Raw genomic sequence first — 17525 nt, 5'->3', positions numbered from 1 at the left:
AAAGCACTTTGCGTGAAATTTGATGTCACGTATCGCGCGTGGCACATGGACTTTGTGCACAATGAATTTACTCATTTCTTGCATGCATTTTGATACATGAAGTTCATACACTTGATATTGAAAATTGAAGAACGGGTTATTATTATCTAGTCTCTGAATGTTGTGGAGAACACATTAAATTCGACCTAAACCGCGCGTACCTGCGCGTACTTCAGTTTCTTATCTAGGAGTATGTATGTATGTATGTATGTGCGTGCGTGCGTGCGTACGTGCGTGTGTGTGTAAGCAGAATGTCAGGACAGGATTTCTTGTAATTCTTTATGATATGCCAGTATATTTCATTTCTTGTTTCTTTAACTGTGTGCCTGGTGTTCTGTTCATTACATAAAGACCCAAACCGTTTCCCTAACCTGTCCAAATATCTGCTTGATACAGAATGCGAGTAAAATCTGTTTATGAATCACTGTCCAATAGTAATGATACCAGCCTCTCCAGGCCCCCGACTATGACAGATTGATACCATTTCTACATGCGACCCACATGCCCCCTTCTCGTGTTTCACGTCAGTCAGCCTCCTCCTCCTCGAGTCACGCTGTGCTGGGGAGGGACCGACACCACCATGGACCACAGGATCATCAAATGGACTCTTGTTTTACTCACAGTGCAATTTGCAACTGTGCAAGGTGGTATTACTAATTGCGTTTCTGGTATTATATGATTACATCAGGTTACATCGTCTCCAGCCTTTGTGTAGTAAATTGCAACCAGTCTAGTCTCTCGTAATGTGCAGATTATATCGACTCCCATCTCTCATATTGTGCAGATTATATCTTCTTCCATCTCTCATATTGTGCAGATTATATCGACTCCCATCTCTCATATTGTGCAGATTACATCTACTTCCATCTCTCATATTGTGAAGATTATATCTACTCCCATCTCTCATATTGTGCAGATTATATCTACTTCCATCTCTCATATTGTGCAGATTATATCTACTTCCATCTCATATTGTCAGATTATATCTACTCCCATCTCATATTGTGCAGATTATATCTACTCCATCTCTCATATTGTGCCATCTCACTTCCATCTCATATTGTGCAGATTCACATATCTTCTCCATCTCTCATATTGTGCAGATTATATCTACTCCCATCTCATCATATTGTGCAGATTTATATCTGCAGATTATATCTATCATCTCTCATATTGTGCAGATTATATCTACTTCCATCTCTCATATTGTGCAGATTATATCTACTCCATCTCTCATATTGTGCAGATTATATCTCCCATCTCTCATATTGTGCAGATTATATCTACTTCCATCTCTCATATTGTGCAGATTATATCTACTTCCATCTCTCATATTGTGCAGATTATATCTACTTCCATCTCTCATATTGTGCAGATTATATCTACTTCCATCTCTCATATTGTGCAGATTATATCTACTTCCATCTCTCATATTGTGCAGATTATATCTACTTCCATCTCACATATTGTGCAGATTATATCTACTTCCATCTCTCATATTGTGCAGATTATATCTACTTCCATCTCTCATATTGTGCAGATTATATCTACTTCCATCTCTCATATTGTGCAGATTACATCTACTTCCATCTCACATATTGTGCAGATTATATCTACTTCCATCTCACATATTGTGCAGATTACATCTACTTCCATCTCACATATTGTGCAGATTATATCTACTTCCATCTCTCATATTGTGCAGATTATATCTACTTCCATCTCTCATATTGTGCAGATTATATCATCTACTTCATATTGTGCAGATTATATCTCTCATCTCTCATATTGTGCAGATTACATCTACTTCCATCTCTCATATTGTGCAGATTATATCTACTTCCATCTCTCATATTGTGCAGATTATATCTACTCCCCATCTCACATATTGTGCAGATTATATCTACTCCCCCATCTCTACTCATATTATTGCAGATTATATCTACTCCCCATCTCTCATATTGTGCAGATTAGATCTACTCCCATCTCTCATATTGTGCAGATATATCTACTTCCATCTTCATCTACTTCCATCTCTCATATTGTGCAGATTATATCTACTTCCATCTCTCATATTGTGCAGATTATATCTACTCCCATCTCTCATATTGTGCAGATTATATCTACTTCCATATTGTGCAGATTACATCATATTGTCATATTGCAGATTATATCTACTTCCATCTCACATATTGTGCAGATTATATCTACTCCATCTTATATCTACATCATTGTGCAGATTATATCTACTTCCATCTCTCATATTGTGCAGATTATATCTACTTCCATCTGACATATCTCATATTGTGCAGATTTATCCATCTCATATTGTGCAGATTATATCCATCATCTCTCATATTGTGCAGATTATATCTACTCCCATCTCACATATTGTGCAGATTATATCTACTTCCATCTCACATATTGTGCAGATTATATCTACTTCCATCTCCCATATTGTGCAGATTATATCTACTTCCATCTCCCATATTGTGCAGATTATATCTACTCCCATCTCCCATATTGTGCAGATTATATCTACTCCCATCTCCCATGTTGTGCAGATTATATCGACTCCCATCTCACATATTGTGCAGATTATATCGACTCCCATCTCACATATTGTGCAGATTATATCGACTCCCATCTCACATATTGTGCAGATTATATCGACTCCCATCTCACATATTGTGCAGATTATATCGACTCCCATCTCTTGGTGTGTTGTAGGTTGCAGCACTTCCCACTTCCAGTGCACCTCTGGTGAATGTATTGTGTCTGCGTGGGTCTGTGACGGGGAGGCTGACTGCCAAGATGGATCCGATGAGGTTTGTTCAGGTCAGGGCTATTCCATCATTTGTCTCACAATTTTAAGAGCATACACTTGCTATTTAAGAAGCATGAATCTGTGACGCATCTCGATGATGAATCTCGAAGTTCACATACAACAAAAACATTTTTAGTAATGTCATGTGACAGATCTGCATGCTGTCAGCGATGTGTTGTTACAGAACTACATGCTGTCAGCGATGTGTTGTTACAGTGATGTCCATGTGACTCTGTGTGTTCAGTGATGTCATGGTTCAGTGACAGAACTGTGTGTTCAGTGATGTCTGATCTACTCTGTGTGTTCAGTGATGTCTTGTGAGAGATCTACTCTGTGTTACAGTGTGTTCAGTGATGTCTTGTGAGAGATCTACTCTGTGTGTTCAGTGATGTCTTGTGAGAGATCTACTCTGTGTGTTCCAGTTTCCTGTAAGAAGGACCAGTTCCAGTGTTTGGACACACAGTGTATACCCAGTAGGTGGCGCTGTGACGGAGAGAGTGATTGTAGAGATGGGACAGATGAACTGGAATGTGGTAAGTGCACGGGCATGGTGCATCACTCTCGACCAGAGAGTGGTCTCTGTGATGTACTGGTTCCCTGGCTGTATGAGTGGCCTAGAGTGTGATGTACTGGTTACCTGGCTGTATGAGTGGCCTAGAGTGTGATGCTCTGACGTTCTGGCGTGGAACAACGTGCATCAACATCAAATAACACGTCTAGTGAGTGTGAGTGAGTGACTTTAGTTTTACATGTGTCAAACAAGTCAGCGAGCCGAACCACCCGATCCCGTTAGTCGCCTCTTACGACAAGCACGGGTAACTGAAGATCAAGTCTAACCCGGATCTTCACGGGTTTCGTCATTTCGTCTTAGTCAGTGTACACCTGCACATATTATAAACAATAGCATTTGTTTGGACAGAAAAAGAGACATCACAAACATTTAAAAAAAAGCGATAAAATACTTTCCACATTAATTAGAAATCCCTTCTAAAGCAGAGATGTTTCTATGATTCCGACTACTTCACGAGCACGTGTCTATGAATCACTTTCACATGACACCAGGTGTTCGAGTAAACTAGTCCTGTCCTTTCCTGCCCAGAAAATAGGGGCGTACCCTGTCCTTTCCTGCCCAGAAAATAGGGGCGTACCCTGTCCTTTCCTGCCCAGAAAATAGGGACGTACCCTGTCCTTTCCTTCCCAGAAAATAGGGCGTACTCTGTCCTTTCCTGCCCAGAAAATAGGGACGTACCCTGTCCTTTCCTGCCCAGAAAATAAGGACGTACCCTGTCCTTTCCTGCCCTGAAAATAGGGACGCACCCTGTCCTTTCCTGCCCAGAAAATAGGGACGTACCCTGTCCTTTCCTGCCCAGAAAATAGGGACGTACCCTGTCCTTTCCTGCCCAGAAAATAGGTACGTACACTGTCCATTCCTGCCCAGAAAATAGGGACGTACCCTGTCCTTTCCTGCCCAGAAAATAGGTACGTACACTGTCCATTCCTGCCCAGAAAATAGGGACGTACCCTGTCCATTGCTGCCCAGAAAATAGGGACGTACCCTGTCCTTTCCTACCCTGAAAATAGGGGCGACCCTGTCCTTTCGATGGCATTTGTCATAAACAAATGCAAAAGCTCCTCAATTGGTTGCCGGGAACCTACACGGGAACCTATGCCACAAGAAACATAAAGGAATCATTGTTACCACTGGCGCGTGAACATTCGAATCTCTTATACGTCCCTCTGACACTTGATTGCCTTATTTCCTGAAATTTATTTCTGATACCCCGAGTTAACTGAATAGAAAGAATTAAAACATGCCTTGAGTTGTAATGTCCTACCTCATAGCGGTCTTCCCAAGCGATGTCCACGAGAGTTGTCTTCCCTGACAAGCGCGGGAAACTTCGTAATTTTTCTAGTGGCGCACATGGTCACACGTGGTTACTTGTTCTATGTTAAATTTCCAGGTGTAAGTTTTATGTTCTGATTATATAATGAATAGCGCTACGATTGTCGTAACTCCCATACTTTAACAAAGGCTTACGACAATCGTAGCGCTATGGTCACTTTGAGGAACGGGGCCCTGGACAACATCTCTGAGTCACCACGACTTCACAGACTTCACCTGTCACACGGACCATACCAGTCGTCCGGGCCAGGCTAACCATACGGTCATCACGTGCCGAACGGATCTTACCAGCCGCAAGGACCAGCCTAGCAATACGAGCGACACGGGCCAGTCTAGCCGCATGGGCGACACCAGCCTAGCAATACGAGCGACACGGGCCAGTCTAGCCGCATGGGCGACACCAGCCTAGCAATACGAGCCGTCTCAGGCTAACCATACAGCGATGACCAGCTGGACCTACAATTACCGTTATCACACGGGACTGTATAGCGACACGGGCACTAGCAGTGGAGACACGGGCCACCTGGACGACCCACAAGGGTTCTTCAGAGACGGATCGTACGACAGGTAAGCTCACGGAGACATCCGTTACACAGACTGAATGGACCACAACACATACCAGACCATCCGTACAGACCACAGTACGGGCGACACCACCCCAGGTTAACCCTACGGTCCACACCAGCAGCAGGGAGGATGCACAATGGTCCTGGGGTAATGCGAGTCCATATCAGTTTATCAACAATATCCAACTACTGGCTTATCTCTGCCATCAGGAAGATACCACCTGCCACGGAGGCTGATGCAGCCGATGACCCATCCTTAGTTAAACAAGAGATTGCTGATGTCACAGCCCATATGCTACACGGCTCCCTGGAAAATATGTCAAGGCGATGTCTGACTTTAGACACACTTGGCAAAGCTTGCAGCGTAGTTCATCTCCTTCGCAGAGGCCATCACTTTCATCAATTTTGATATCTCTTGACATACATAACATTATCTATTCCCAGGCTATGGAGAACCAGCTGTTTAGCGGTTACGGCCAATCAAGACTTCTCGCAAGGGGCCAAGAAGGGTGTAAACCGCGCGAGGCCAACAGAAGAGGTTTGGACGAGTCAACCTCGGATAGAACACCAGTAGCAATGTGAAGACATCGGCCAGAGGATACAGCAAGTCCTTCTCGTTGCAGAAATGTGCCAAGTCTGGTCCCAAGTCGACAGCGATCACAATCACCTCATAGTGGAAACAGATCTCAGGCTTCCCAGGGTCCCGTGGGCGATGTTTGTCACAATTACGGGAAACTGGAAGATCATTACAGCCGACCAATGGATCCTAAAGGTCATCGTCCGACTTCTGATCACAAGGTCCGTGGTTCGAAAACCAGCAAGAGACTCGGACAGTTTATGGCTGCTACACTTGCAACACAGCCTCAAAGGTGTCCCAGTTGCATGCAAGGGGTGTCAGGTCCATTACATTCCCAAACAATCCCTCCAGAATCACGATTAGAGAATCACCTGAGTTCCTGACCAAGAATCAGAAGTCTGCTTTGAGACCTCTAGAACAAGGAGTGTTTACTGTCCCTTCTCTGGCTCCTACTCTAGAACAAGGAGTGTTTACTGTCCCTTCTCTGGCTCCTACTCTAGAACAAAGAGTGTTTACTGTCCCTTCTCTGGCTCCTACTCTAGAACAAGGAGTGTTTACTGTCCTTTCTCTGGCTCCTACCCTGGAACAAGGAGTGTTTACTGTCCCTTCTCTGGCTCATTCTCTAGAACAAGGAGTGTTTACTGTCCTTTCTCTGGCTCCTACTGCAGAACAAGGAGTGTTTACTGTCCCTTCTCTGGCTCCTACTCTAGAACAAGGAGTGTTTACTGTCCCTTCTCTGGCTCATTCTCTAGAACAAGGAGTGTTTACTGTCCTTTCTCTGGCTCCTACTGTAGAACAAGGAGTGATTACTGTCCTTTCTCTGGCTCCTACTGTAGAACAAGGAGTGTTTACTGTCCTTTCTCTGGCTCCTACTGTAGAACAAGGAGTGTTTACTGTCCCTTCTCTGGCTCCTACTCTAGAACAAGGAGTGTTTACTGTCCCTTCTCTGGCTCCTACTCTAGAACAAGGAGTGTTTACTGTCCTTTCTCTGGCTCCTACTCTAGAACAAGGAGTGTTTACTGTCCTTTCTCTGGCTCCTACCCTAGAACAAGGAGTGTTTACTGTCCCTTCTCTGGCTCCTACTCTAGAACAAGGAGTGTTTACTGTCCTTTCTCTGGCTCCTGCAGAACAAGGAGTGTTTACTGTCCCTTCTCTGGCTCCTACTCTAGAACAAGGAGTGTTTACTGTCCCTTCTCTGGCTCCTACTCTAGAACAAGGAGTGTTTACTGTCCTTTCTCTGGCTCCTACTCTAGAACAAGGAGTGTTTACTGTCCTTTCTCTGGCTCCTACTGTAGAACAAGGAGTGTTTACTGTCCTTTCTCTGGCTCCTACTGTAGAACAAGGAGTGTTTACTGTCCCTTCTCTGGCTCCTACTCTAGAACAAGGAGTGTTTACTGTCCTTTCTCTGGCTCCTACTGTAGAACAAGGAGTGTTTACTGTCCTTTCTCTGGCTCCTACTGTAGAACAAGGAGTGTTTACTGTCCTTTCTCTGGCTCCTCTAGAACAAGGAGTGTTTACTGTCCTTTCTCTGGCTCCTACTCTAGAACAAGGAGTGTTTACTGTCCTTTCTCTGGCTCCTACTGTAGAACAAGGAGTGTTTACTGTCCTTTCTCTGGCTCCTACTCTAGAACAAGGAGTGTTTACTGTCCCTTCTCTGGCTCCTACTCTAGAACAAGGAGTGTTTACTGTCCTTTCTCTGGCTCCTACTCTAGAACAAGGAGTGTTTATTGTCCCTTCTCTGGCTCCTACCCTACACAGGTTTACCCGACACAGTTTTATGCCCAGTTAGTATCTTGACAAAACAGAGGTTTTTCGCCAAGGACGTCACAGGCTATGGTTATCTTGCCAGGATCAGCCCGATAGAGATATAACCAAAGGTACAGTGGCAGCGGAGATCAACGAAACTATTAAGCTTGCCATGGTAGTAGGGCAACCTCCCTCCTATTGGTGACTCCGGCCTCATGAGATTCGAGCCATCAGCCTGGTGGAAGATGGTGTCAAGATCATGTCAACATGTCAGTGGGTTCCACCTTTTGCCTGAGAGATGGGACCTAGGACTTGCAAGGACTGCACGAGTTGTTTCCCAATCTATCCTTACCGTTTAGCCTTCCTCTAGGGAGGAGAAAATGGAGAACATGCTTATGCCTGGACCCACAGGCCTGTTTGTCTTTTGAGAAGAGATACCAGGAACCAACAGATAACAGTCCGAGGATGATTCCACATTACGTTTGTACCAAAGGTTGATTATTGTGATCCTGATCATTGCTGCTCATAGTCGAATCTAACACCGGAAATGGTAGACTGCCACTAAAATTGGAAACACGTTATATTCAATCAGGGATAGCACGTGTTCATGGTGTGGACAATAAAAGTACTGGGAGTGACATCATTGTAAGGTCACCATGACGTCATTTGAGGTACCATTAACCGGTGACGTTATCAAATACATTGTTAGCTGAAGTGACGTCATAAAGAGTATCCACTATGACGTCATCAGCTCGTCATCAAAGATACGGTTAATTCAAAGTGTAGTTACTGTGTCGTCATGTGAGGTATCATTCCACACTCCGGCGCAGTGATGACTCAGCACAACATCACTGCAGACTAATTTGCATATCACGTAACCGGACTTTTTGTCTCTTTTGTAAACACACGTTCATATTCATAAATAAAAAGAGACTGGCATAACGCAAGCTTTTCGGTGCGCTCTTCGTGATATTTTACATTGTTACATAAATATTCTTCCACAACTGCGACAGTACGGTTTATGACGTTAGATACCAAACCATTCACTCGTTTCATAAATATGGTACTACACGGTACATCGTTTAGTATTTTCTATGTATCAAACTGGCTGCATCGTTTGCCCTCCGTCGGCTTCGATCACAACACGTGGAGGCGTACAACCTATGGAAACAAAGGATCGCTACGCAAATCGAAATAGTGTTACATGTTTTAGGATATTTTCTCAATGAAACTATACCATTCTATCAAAGATGTTTAATAAGATGTGTAGACTCGTCAAAAATAAAGAGTTGAGAAATATGTACATTATATTGAATGGACGGTGCAAGATGTGACAGAGGTACAGTACAACCAGAAATTATTGAGAATTTAAAGATTGTATTATTTTTTTTTCACTCATTCCTCACGTATTAAATGTGAATATTAGCAGAACATAACTCCAGATTCAAAGACAGGTGAACAGTTAGTATTTTGTCAAGTCACCATGGGCAACAATGCAGGCTTCAATGCGGCGGGGCATACTACTGATCAAAGAAGTTAGAAAGTCGTGGTCCATGCTGTCCAATATCGGACCACCTCTTCTTTCATTTCAGCAATATTTGTCAGATGTTTCTTATTGACACTTTCCTTCATAAGTCCCCAAACATTTTCTATTGGATTTAGGTCAGGGCTATAGCTTGGCCAATCTAATAATGTCATATTTTGGGTCCGAAACCAGGCCTGTGAATGCTTTGAACGATGTTTTGGGTCGTTGTCCTGCTTGAAAATCCAAACATTTCCATAAAAGACATGAGCAGATGGAAATAAATGTCCCTCGAGAATATCTGTGTACCGCTCACTGTTCATATTCCCTTAAAATACACAGAGGGGCGTTGACCCTAACAAAGATATGCCACCACACACGTTAAATTTCGGACTGTACTTTGGGCGTTAATACAAGGTTTTTCAGTTTGTTTGGTCCAGAATTTCAGTGTATTAGGAAACAGACACACAGAACTTTCATCTGAGAAAATCACTAATGAAAAAGGATTAACGGAGTTGTCTCTCTTGAATGAAACCAAACACTTGATAGCTGGTCAAGGTTGTTTATACTAGAAATCCAATTAAACATATTCCTAAAATTCTCAATAATTTATGGTCATACTATACTATGCTGATCGCATGGAACTCTGGGTAGGAGAGTGGTATCATTCACCAGGAATTACGTCATAGTCCACCAAATCATTAAGTACAGCCGCAGAGACGTTCTTAAGTGTTGTCATATCAACCAGACGCAGGTCTATATGTCGTCTTATCAGTAAACATCTAGATTTGTGCGTAGTGTGGTTGCCTTCCAAGCCTAGTCCGGGGTACTCTGGGCGCATCAAGCCTATGTGGGATTCGACAATCAAACGTTAGAAGGACGTATTTGTAAGAAGTTTGATGTATTATCAACAATGGTAATACTAGTACTTCTTAGAATACTACCTCTAACACTCAAGGTAAAGGACCGCCAATCCTTCCCCCGGAATCCCGGAATACTTTTCACTAAAGGTACCTTAGGAAAAGTTGTGAAGTTTCCCGCGCTTGTCATGGGTGACAACTCCTGGCGCTTTGAAAAACCGCTAGGAAGAAGGACATCACAAGTCAATGAATGTTGTCAGTTCTTGTATGAGGCAATCAAGTGTTAGAGTATTCTCAGTATCATTATACTTAAAAATGTCCTCCATAAACCCTTTTTCACAACTTTACTGAGGCCTTGAATGCTGTAGTCTGCAAGAGGCTTATGACGCTCTTTGAAATCTTGACAATGTTCGCTTCTACCTCAGTTATTCTGAAAGATTTCCAAATACGTCATTCAATGTCCTGGTAAGAACTTCCAGGTGTATGAATTAACCGTGCAGAAGATCTTGCGCATTTTGTTGCTAATTTGAGAAGAAATAACTGCTTTCATTCTGATTTAAAATACACCATGTAATCATACAGGTTGTCATAATGTTAGGGCAATACGTGAAGACTTAGAAAAGACCCCACCAGGTCGTGCAGACACAATAGTTGTATATGGATTAGTTAACCAGGGGCGCGCCATGACCTTGGTATTTCATATATAGATAACAGACATGGTCATCCCCGTACAGTGAGCTGTTGTGTTCGCAAGATAAAATACGCAGGACAAGAACAGCCTGCTACATCTCCACCTCCCACAACTCCATCTTATGGTGAGTAGGAAGCTGAGGCTGATGCTTTGATTCGATGCTTTGAGTGGTTTCCATTTTAGGGTTTTGTCCATTTTAGAGTGGTGTCCATCTTAGGATGGTGTCTATTTTACATTTCTGTCCAATTTACAGTGTGAGGCTCCGATCACCTTTGTTGGAAGCTGAGGCTGATGCTTTGATTCGATGGTTGAGTGGTTTCCATTTTAGGGTTTTGTCCATTTTACTTGTGTCCCTTAGGATGGTGTTTTTACATTTCTGTCCAATTCTACAGGTGGTTCACCTAGGTTGGGTTCAGGTTGGTCAGCACCATACTTGTGCCCTGGGTTTCATCAAGGTTTCATCAAGGTCTACAGGCCGCATACCTGTGCCCATGGGTTTCATCAAGGTCTAGAGGCCGCATACTTGTGCCCCTGGGTTTCACCAAGGTCTAGAGGCCGCATACTTGTGCCCCTGGATTTCACCAAGGTCTAGAGGCCGCATACTTGTGCCCCTGGGTTTCATAAAGGTCTAGAGGCCGCATACTTCTGCCCCTGGGTTTCATCAAGGTCTAGAGGCCGCATACTTCTGCCCCTGGGTTTCACCAAGGTCTAGAGGCCGCATACTTGTGCCCCTGGGTTTCACCAAGGTCTAGAGGCCTGCATACTTCTGCCTCTGGGTTTCACCAAGGTCTAGAGGCTGCATACCTGTGCCCATGGGTTTCATCAAGGTCTAGAGCCTGCATACCTGTGCCCCTGGGTTTCATCAAGGTCTAGAGGCCGCATACCTGTGCCCCTGGGTTTCATCAATGTCTAGAGCCTGCATACTTGTGCTCCTGGGTTCCACAAAGGTGTAGAGACCGCATACTTGTGCCCCTGGGTTTCATCAAGGTCTAGAGACTGCATACTTGTGCCCCTGGGTTTCATCAAGGTCTAGAGGCCGCATACTTGTGCCCCTGGGTTTCATCAAGGTCTAGAGGCCGCATAGCTGTGCCCCTGGGTTTCATCAAGGTCTAGAGCCTGCATACTTGTGCTCCTGGGTTTCACCAAGGTCTAGAGGCCGCATACTTGTGCCCCTGGGTTTCATCAAGGTCTAGAGCCTGCATACCTGTGCCCCTGGGTTTCATCAAGGTCTAGAGCCTGCATACCTGTGCCCCTGGGTTTCATCAAGGTCTAGAGGCCGCATACCTGTGCTCCTGGGTTTCATCAAGGTCTAGAGGCCGCATACTTGTGCCCCTGGGTTTCATCAAGGTCTAGAGACCGCATACTTGTGCCCCTGGGTTTCATCAAGGTCTAGAGCCTGCATACTTGTGCCCCTGGGTTTCATCAAGGTCTAGAGCCTGCATACTTGTGCTCCTGGGTTTCATCAAGGTCTAGAGCCTGCATACTTGTGCTCCTGGGTTTCATCAAGGTCTAGAGCCTGCATACTTGTGCTCCTGGGTTTCATCAAGATCTAGAGACCGCATACTTGTGCCCCTGGGTTTCATCAAGGTCTAGAGACCGCATACTTGTGCCCCTGGGTTTCATCAAGGTCTAGAGGCCTGCATACTTGTGCTCCTGGGTTTCATCAAGGTCTAGAGCCTGCATACTTGTGCCCCTGGGTTTCACCAAGGTCTAGAGGTTTCCAAGGCATACTTGTGCCCCTGGGTTTCATCAAGGTCTAGAGCCTGCATACTTGTGCTCCTGGGTTTCATCAAGGTCTAGAGCCTGCATACTTGTGCCCCTGGGTTTCATCAAGGTCTAGAGGCCTGCATACTTGTGCTCCTGGGTTTCATCAAGGTCTAGAGCCTGCATACTTGTGCCCCTGGGTTTCATCAAGGTCTAGAGGCCGCATACTTGTGCCCCTGGGTTTCATCAAGGTCTAGAGCCTGCATACTTGTGCCCATGGGTTTCATCAAGGTCTAGAGCCTGCATACTTGTGCCCCTGAGTTTCACCAAGGTCTAGAGCCGCATACTTGTGCCCTGGGTTTCATCAAGGTCTAGAGCCTGCATACTTGTGGGTTTCATCCTGGGTTTCATCAAGGTCTAGAGCCCGCATACTTGTGCTCCTGGGTTTCATCAAGGTCTAGAGACCGCATACTTGTCATCAAGGTCCCTGGGTTTCATCAAGGTCTAGAGACCGCATAGCCTTGTGCCCCTGGGTTTCATCAAGGTCTAGAGACCATGCATACTTGTACTTGTGCTCCTGGGTTTCATCCTGGGTTTTATCAAGGTCTAGAGACCGCATACTTGTGCCCCTGGGTTTCATCAAGGTCTAGAGCCTGCATACTTGTGCCCCTGGGTTTCATCAAGGTCTAGAGCCTGCATACTTGTGCCCCTGGGTTTCATCAAGGTCTAGAGCCTGCATACTTGTGCTCCTGGGTTTTACCGAGGTCTAGAGCCTGCATCACCATGGGCTCTCGTCCCATACCAAGACGCCATATGAAACAGCTGCTGCCCAACGTGATGATGAACCCTACTCAGCCTGGGCTGTCATAAATCTGAAAAAGCCTATAAATGTTTTTTACCATTAGATTAGATATGCTTTGAGATCAAATCATTTGACTACCAATATGATACAACTCACGGATTGACACGGATTGACACCATTACCATTGACACGTTTACCACTCTATATAGTACCATTGACATGTTTACCACTCTATATTTTACCATGGACACGTTTACCACTCTATATATTACCATTGACACGTTTACCACTCTATATATTACCATTGACACGTTTACCGCTCTATATATTACCATTGACATGTTAACCACTCTATATATTACCATGGACACCTTTACCATTCTATATATTACCATTGACACGTTAACCACTGTATATTTTACCATGGACATCGTTTACCACTCTATATATTACCATTGACACGTTTACCACTCTATATTTTACCATTGACACGTTTACCGCTCTATATATTACCATGGACACCTTTACCATTCTATATTTTACCATTGACACGTTAACCACTGTATATTTTACCATGGACATCGTTTACCACTCTATATATTACCATTAAAACGTTTACCACTCTATATATTACCATGGACACCTTAAGCATTCTATATATTACCATTGACACGTTTACCACTCTATATTTCACCATGGACACCTTTACCATTCTATATATTACCATTGACACGTTTACCACTGTATATTTTACCATGGACATCGTTTACCACTCTATATTTTACCATTGACACGTTTACCACTCTATACTTTACCATTGACACGTTTACCACTCTATACTTTACCATGGACATGTTTACCATTGTTATAGCAGGAGCACCTTCAGCCCATGATATGTATTTTCTCATTATAGGCTGCAAACACAACTTCTTCCGCTGTGACTCGGGGTACTGTATTCGAGCAGACTGGCGCTGCGACCTGGATGTGGACTGTAGTGATGGGTCGGACGAGCAGGGCTGCACTCAGTGTACTTACACTATTGTTGTACCAGTTGATGATGTTATGCTGTTTAACTTTGAATAGGAATACGTAGTTCAAGAAATGGTTTTCAACAAGAATATTAAAGCTGTGGCCCCAAGAAGCACAGGCTACAAATGTGTCCCATGTTGTTAAAGCGATATCTAACCAACTTCGGTTGCTTCACAGAGTATGTACATCCTAAGAAAACTCCCTGCATTGAAACCGTATCGTGATTCTCTTTCCGCTCCTGCTGTAAGGCTGTGTATATGTCCATATCTGGAAGAAGGTGCCCTAACGCGGAGAACGCGCATCCAGTACCGTTCACCTCTTATGGGGTAAAACATATTTAAAACTAGTAATATGTTATCATATACCATCGTAAATATATACATGTACACAAATGTTCTTGTTAAAATCACACATCGACACGGTTTATATTTTTTACCTGCCCCTCAGACCCGCGATGTAAAAAGACAGACTTCCAGTGTGCAGACTCCCAGTGTATTCCCGACAGGTGGCGCTGTGACGGGGAGTCTGACTGTGGCGATCACTCCGACGAATCAGACTGTGGTGAGGAAATCGCGCGTGAAATAGGTCCTGCGTTGAGTGCAGCAATAGTGGATGAGTTGAGTGTACCAGGGATTGGTGATGTGCTACGGGGCACAATGTACCGGGGAGCGACGATATGTTGGGGCACAATGTACCGGGGAGTGACGATATGTTGGGGCACAATGTACCGGTCAGTGACGATTTGATAGGGGTACAATGTACCTGGGGGTGACGATTTGATAGGGGCACAATGTACCAGAAGGTGACGATATGTTGGGGAACAATGTACCAGGGATTGGTGATGTGCTACGGGGCACAATGTACCAAGGAGTGACGATATGATGGGGGGCACAATGTACCAGGGACTGACGATATGATATGGAGCACAATGTACCAGGGAGTGACGATATGATAGGGGGCACAACGTACCGGGGAGTGACGATATGATGGGTTGCACAATGTACCAAGGAGTGACGATATGTTGGGGCACAATGTACCAGAAGTTGACGATATGATGGGGGGCACAATGTACGTGGCAGTGACGATATGTTGGGGGTCACAATGTACCGGGGAGTGACGATGTGTTGGGGAGCACAATGTACCGGGGAGTGACGATATGTTGGGGGCACAATGTACCAAGGAGCGGCGAAATGTTGGGGGCACAATGTACCAGGGAGTGGCGATATGATAGGGGCACAATGTACCAGGGAGCGGCGATATGATGGGGGCACGATGTACCAGGGAGTGGCGATATGTTGGGGGCACAATGTACCAGGGAGCGGCGATATGATGGGGGCACAATGTACCAAGGAGTGGCGATATGTTGGGGGGCACAATGTACCAGGGAGTGGCGATATGATGGGGGCACACTGTACCGGGGAGTGACGATATGTTGGGGCACAATGTACCAGGGAGTGACGATATGTTGGGGTGGGGGTGGGGGGGTGGTTCAGTGAGTGACGATGTGTGATGGGGCCACAATGTACCAGGCGGGGTGACGATGTGTTAGTTAGGCACATTGTTATTCTGGGTTGGCTGGCTGGTTGGTTTGTTCTTTAAAACTCAGCAACAGTCCAGCTATATGGCGGCCTTCTGTAAATAATATTGAGTTTGGAATATGAATATCAGTGAATAGCATCATGAACATCGATCTACGCAATTAGGATACCATGACATGTGTCAAGAAGTCAGCGAGCCTGACCACCCGATCCTGTCAGTCGCACGGGTCACTGAAGACCAAGTCTAACCCGGATCTTCACGTACTGTGTGTGTGTGTGTGTGTGTGTGTGTGTGTGTGTGTGTGTGTGTGTGTGTGTGTGTGAGAGAGAGACAGACAAAGAACATTGTTTAGTCACTGTTTTAAGTCATGATGCATGGCGTATATGTCACAATACATGTTGAGGACATCTTTACAATTGTGTCTTATGTAATTATCTGTCACGTGCTAAACAGATATAGAGGCTGTAATGTTTTCTCGTATTCCTTTCGTAGCTTGTCATTCTATCCTGTGGTCAGCGTAACGGCCGAGCTACTGAAGTGTTCTTTGAAAAACAACTGTCATTTTATTCTCTATAATATATGAAATCATTGCGAGAAGACATACCCACTCACTGACTTACTGTAATATAATTTCACATGGTTTGGTCATCCTATCCTGTAGATATCAGCGTGTCAGCACATGCCTGCTGTATTGTAAGGCTGAGGAGATAACGCCCAGTTCTGTTATATCCCATCAATATCGGGGGCTGTACTTTATCGAGTTTACCAGACAAACCAGTCGTTAGTCTTCGGGTGTTGTGACATTCAGTCAACCAGGTCCCCCAGCTGGTCATACAGCCTCCTCCCACTGCGCTTGTACATCTGTCAAAAACCCATCATGTATGTCCTCAGGGCAAGTGCATCAGTCTGACGTGGCAGCCTTAAACAGTTCCGGCAACTTCTCAGACTTTAGCAGAGACAACTCGTCTTTCATTGTCGACAACTCAAGCATTCACGATCTACCCACGAACATCACCAGAGACAACTCGTCTTTCATTGTCGACAACTCAAGCATTCACGATCTACCCACGAACATCACCAGAGACAACTCGTCTTTCATCGTCAACAACTCCAGCATTCACGATCTACCCACGAACATCACCAGAGACAACTCGTCTTTCATCGTCAACAACTCCAGCATTCACGATCTACCCACGAACATCACCAGACACAACTCGTCTTCACCCATAAACAGCCCAAATATTGACAGTGAAAACATAAATGTCTCTACACTTGTTTCTGAAGCTAATCAAACAGAAACAAACCGAACCAACGTGACTGGTAGGTGTACGAAACCACGTGAGATCCCGGGACTGGTAGGTGTACGAGAACCACGTGAGATCCCGTGACTGGTAGGTGTACGAGAACCACGTGAGATCCCGTGACTAGTAGGTGTACTAGAACCACATGAGATCCCGTGACTGGTAGGTGTACGAGAACTACGTGAGATCCCGTGACTGGTAGGTGTACGAGAACCACGTGAGATCCCGTGACTGGTAGGTGTACGAGAACCACGTGAGATCCCGGGACTGGTAGGTGTACGAGAACTACGTGAGATCCCGTGACTGGTAGGTGTACGAGAACCACGTGAGATCCCGTGACTGGTAGGTGTACGAGAACCACGTGAGATCCCGTGACTGGTAGGTGTACGAGAACCACGTGAGATCCCGTGACTGGTAGG

General features: G+C 44.9%; 1 protein-coding gene across 2 annotated transcripts in view; it reads left to right on the top strand.

The window, feature by feature from the left end:
- The first annotated feature begins 577 nt into the window (after positions 1–577).
- The window catches only part of LOC124279901 (low-density lipoprotein receptor-like), a 74025-nt gene continuing 57077 nt past the window's right edge, over positions 578–17525 (top strand). For both annotated transcript variants that reach the window (XM_046715782.1, XM_046715781.1), the window contains exons 1-7: positions 578–686; positions 2770–2877; positions 3289–3399; positions 10808–10855; positions 14151–14264; positions 14714–14827; positions 16697–17125. In XM_046715782.1, coding sequence (XP_046571738.1) covers positions 620–686; positions 2770–2877; positions 3289–3399; positions 10808–10855; positions 14151–14264; positions 14714–14827; positions 16697–17125 — 991 coding nt within the window. In that variant the 5' untranslated portion in view covers positions 578–619. The remainder of the gene's footprint in view (positions 687–2769; positions 2878–3288; positions 3400–10807; positions 10856–14150; positions 14265–14713; positions 14828–16696; positions 17126–17525) is intronic.

This window comes from Haliotis rubra, unplaced genomic scaffold (assembly GCF_003918875.1).
Source record: "Haliotis rubra isolate DU_JTF1 unplaced genomic scaffold, ASM391887v1 Scf258, whole genome shotgun sequence".
Taxonomy (NCBI): domain Eukaryota; kingdom Metazoa; phylum Mollusca; class Gastropoda; order Lepetellida; family Haliotidae; genus Haliotis; species Haliotis rubra.
The sequence above is the reverse complement of the archived record's forward strand: the minus strand, read 5'-3'. Positions and strand labels throughout refer to the sequence as shown.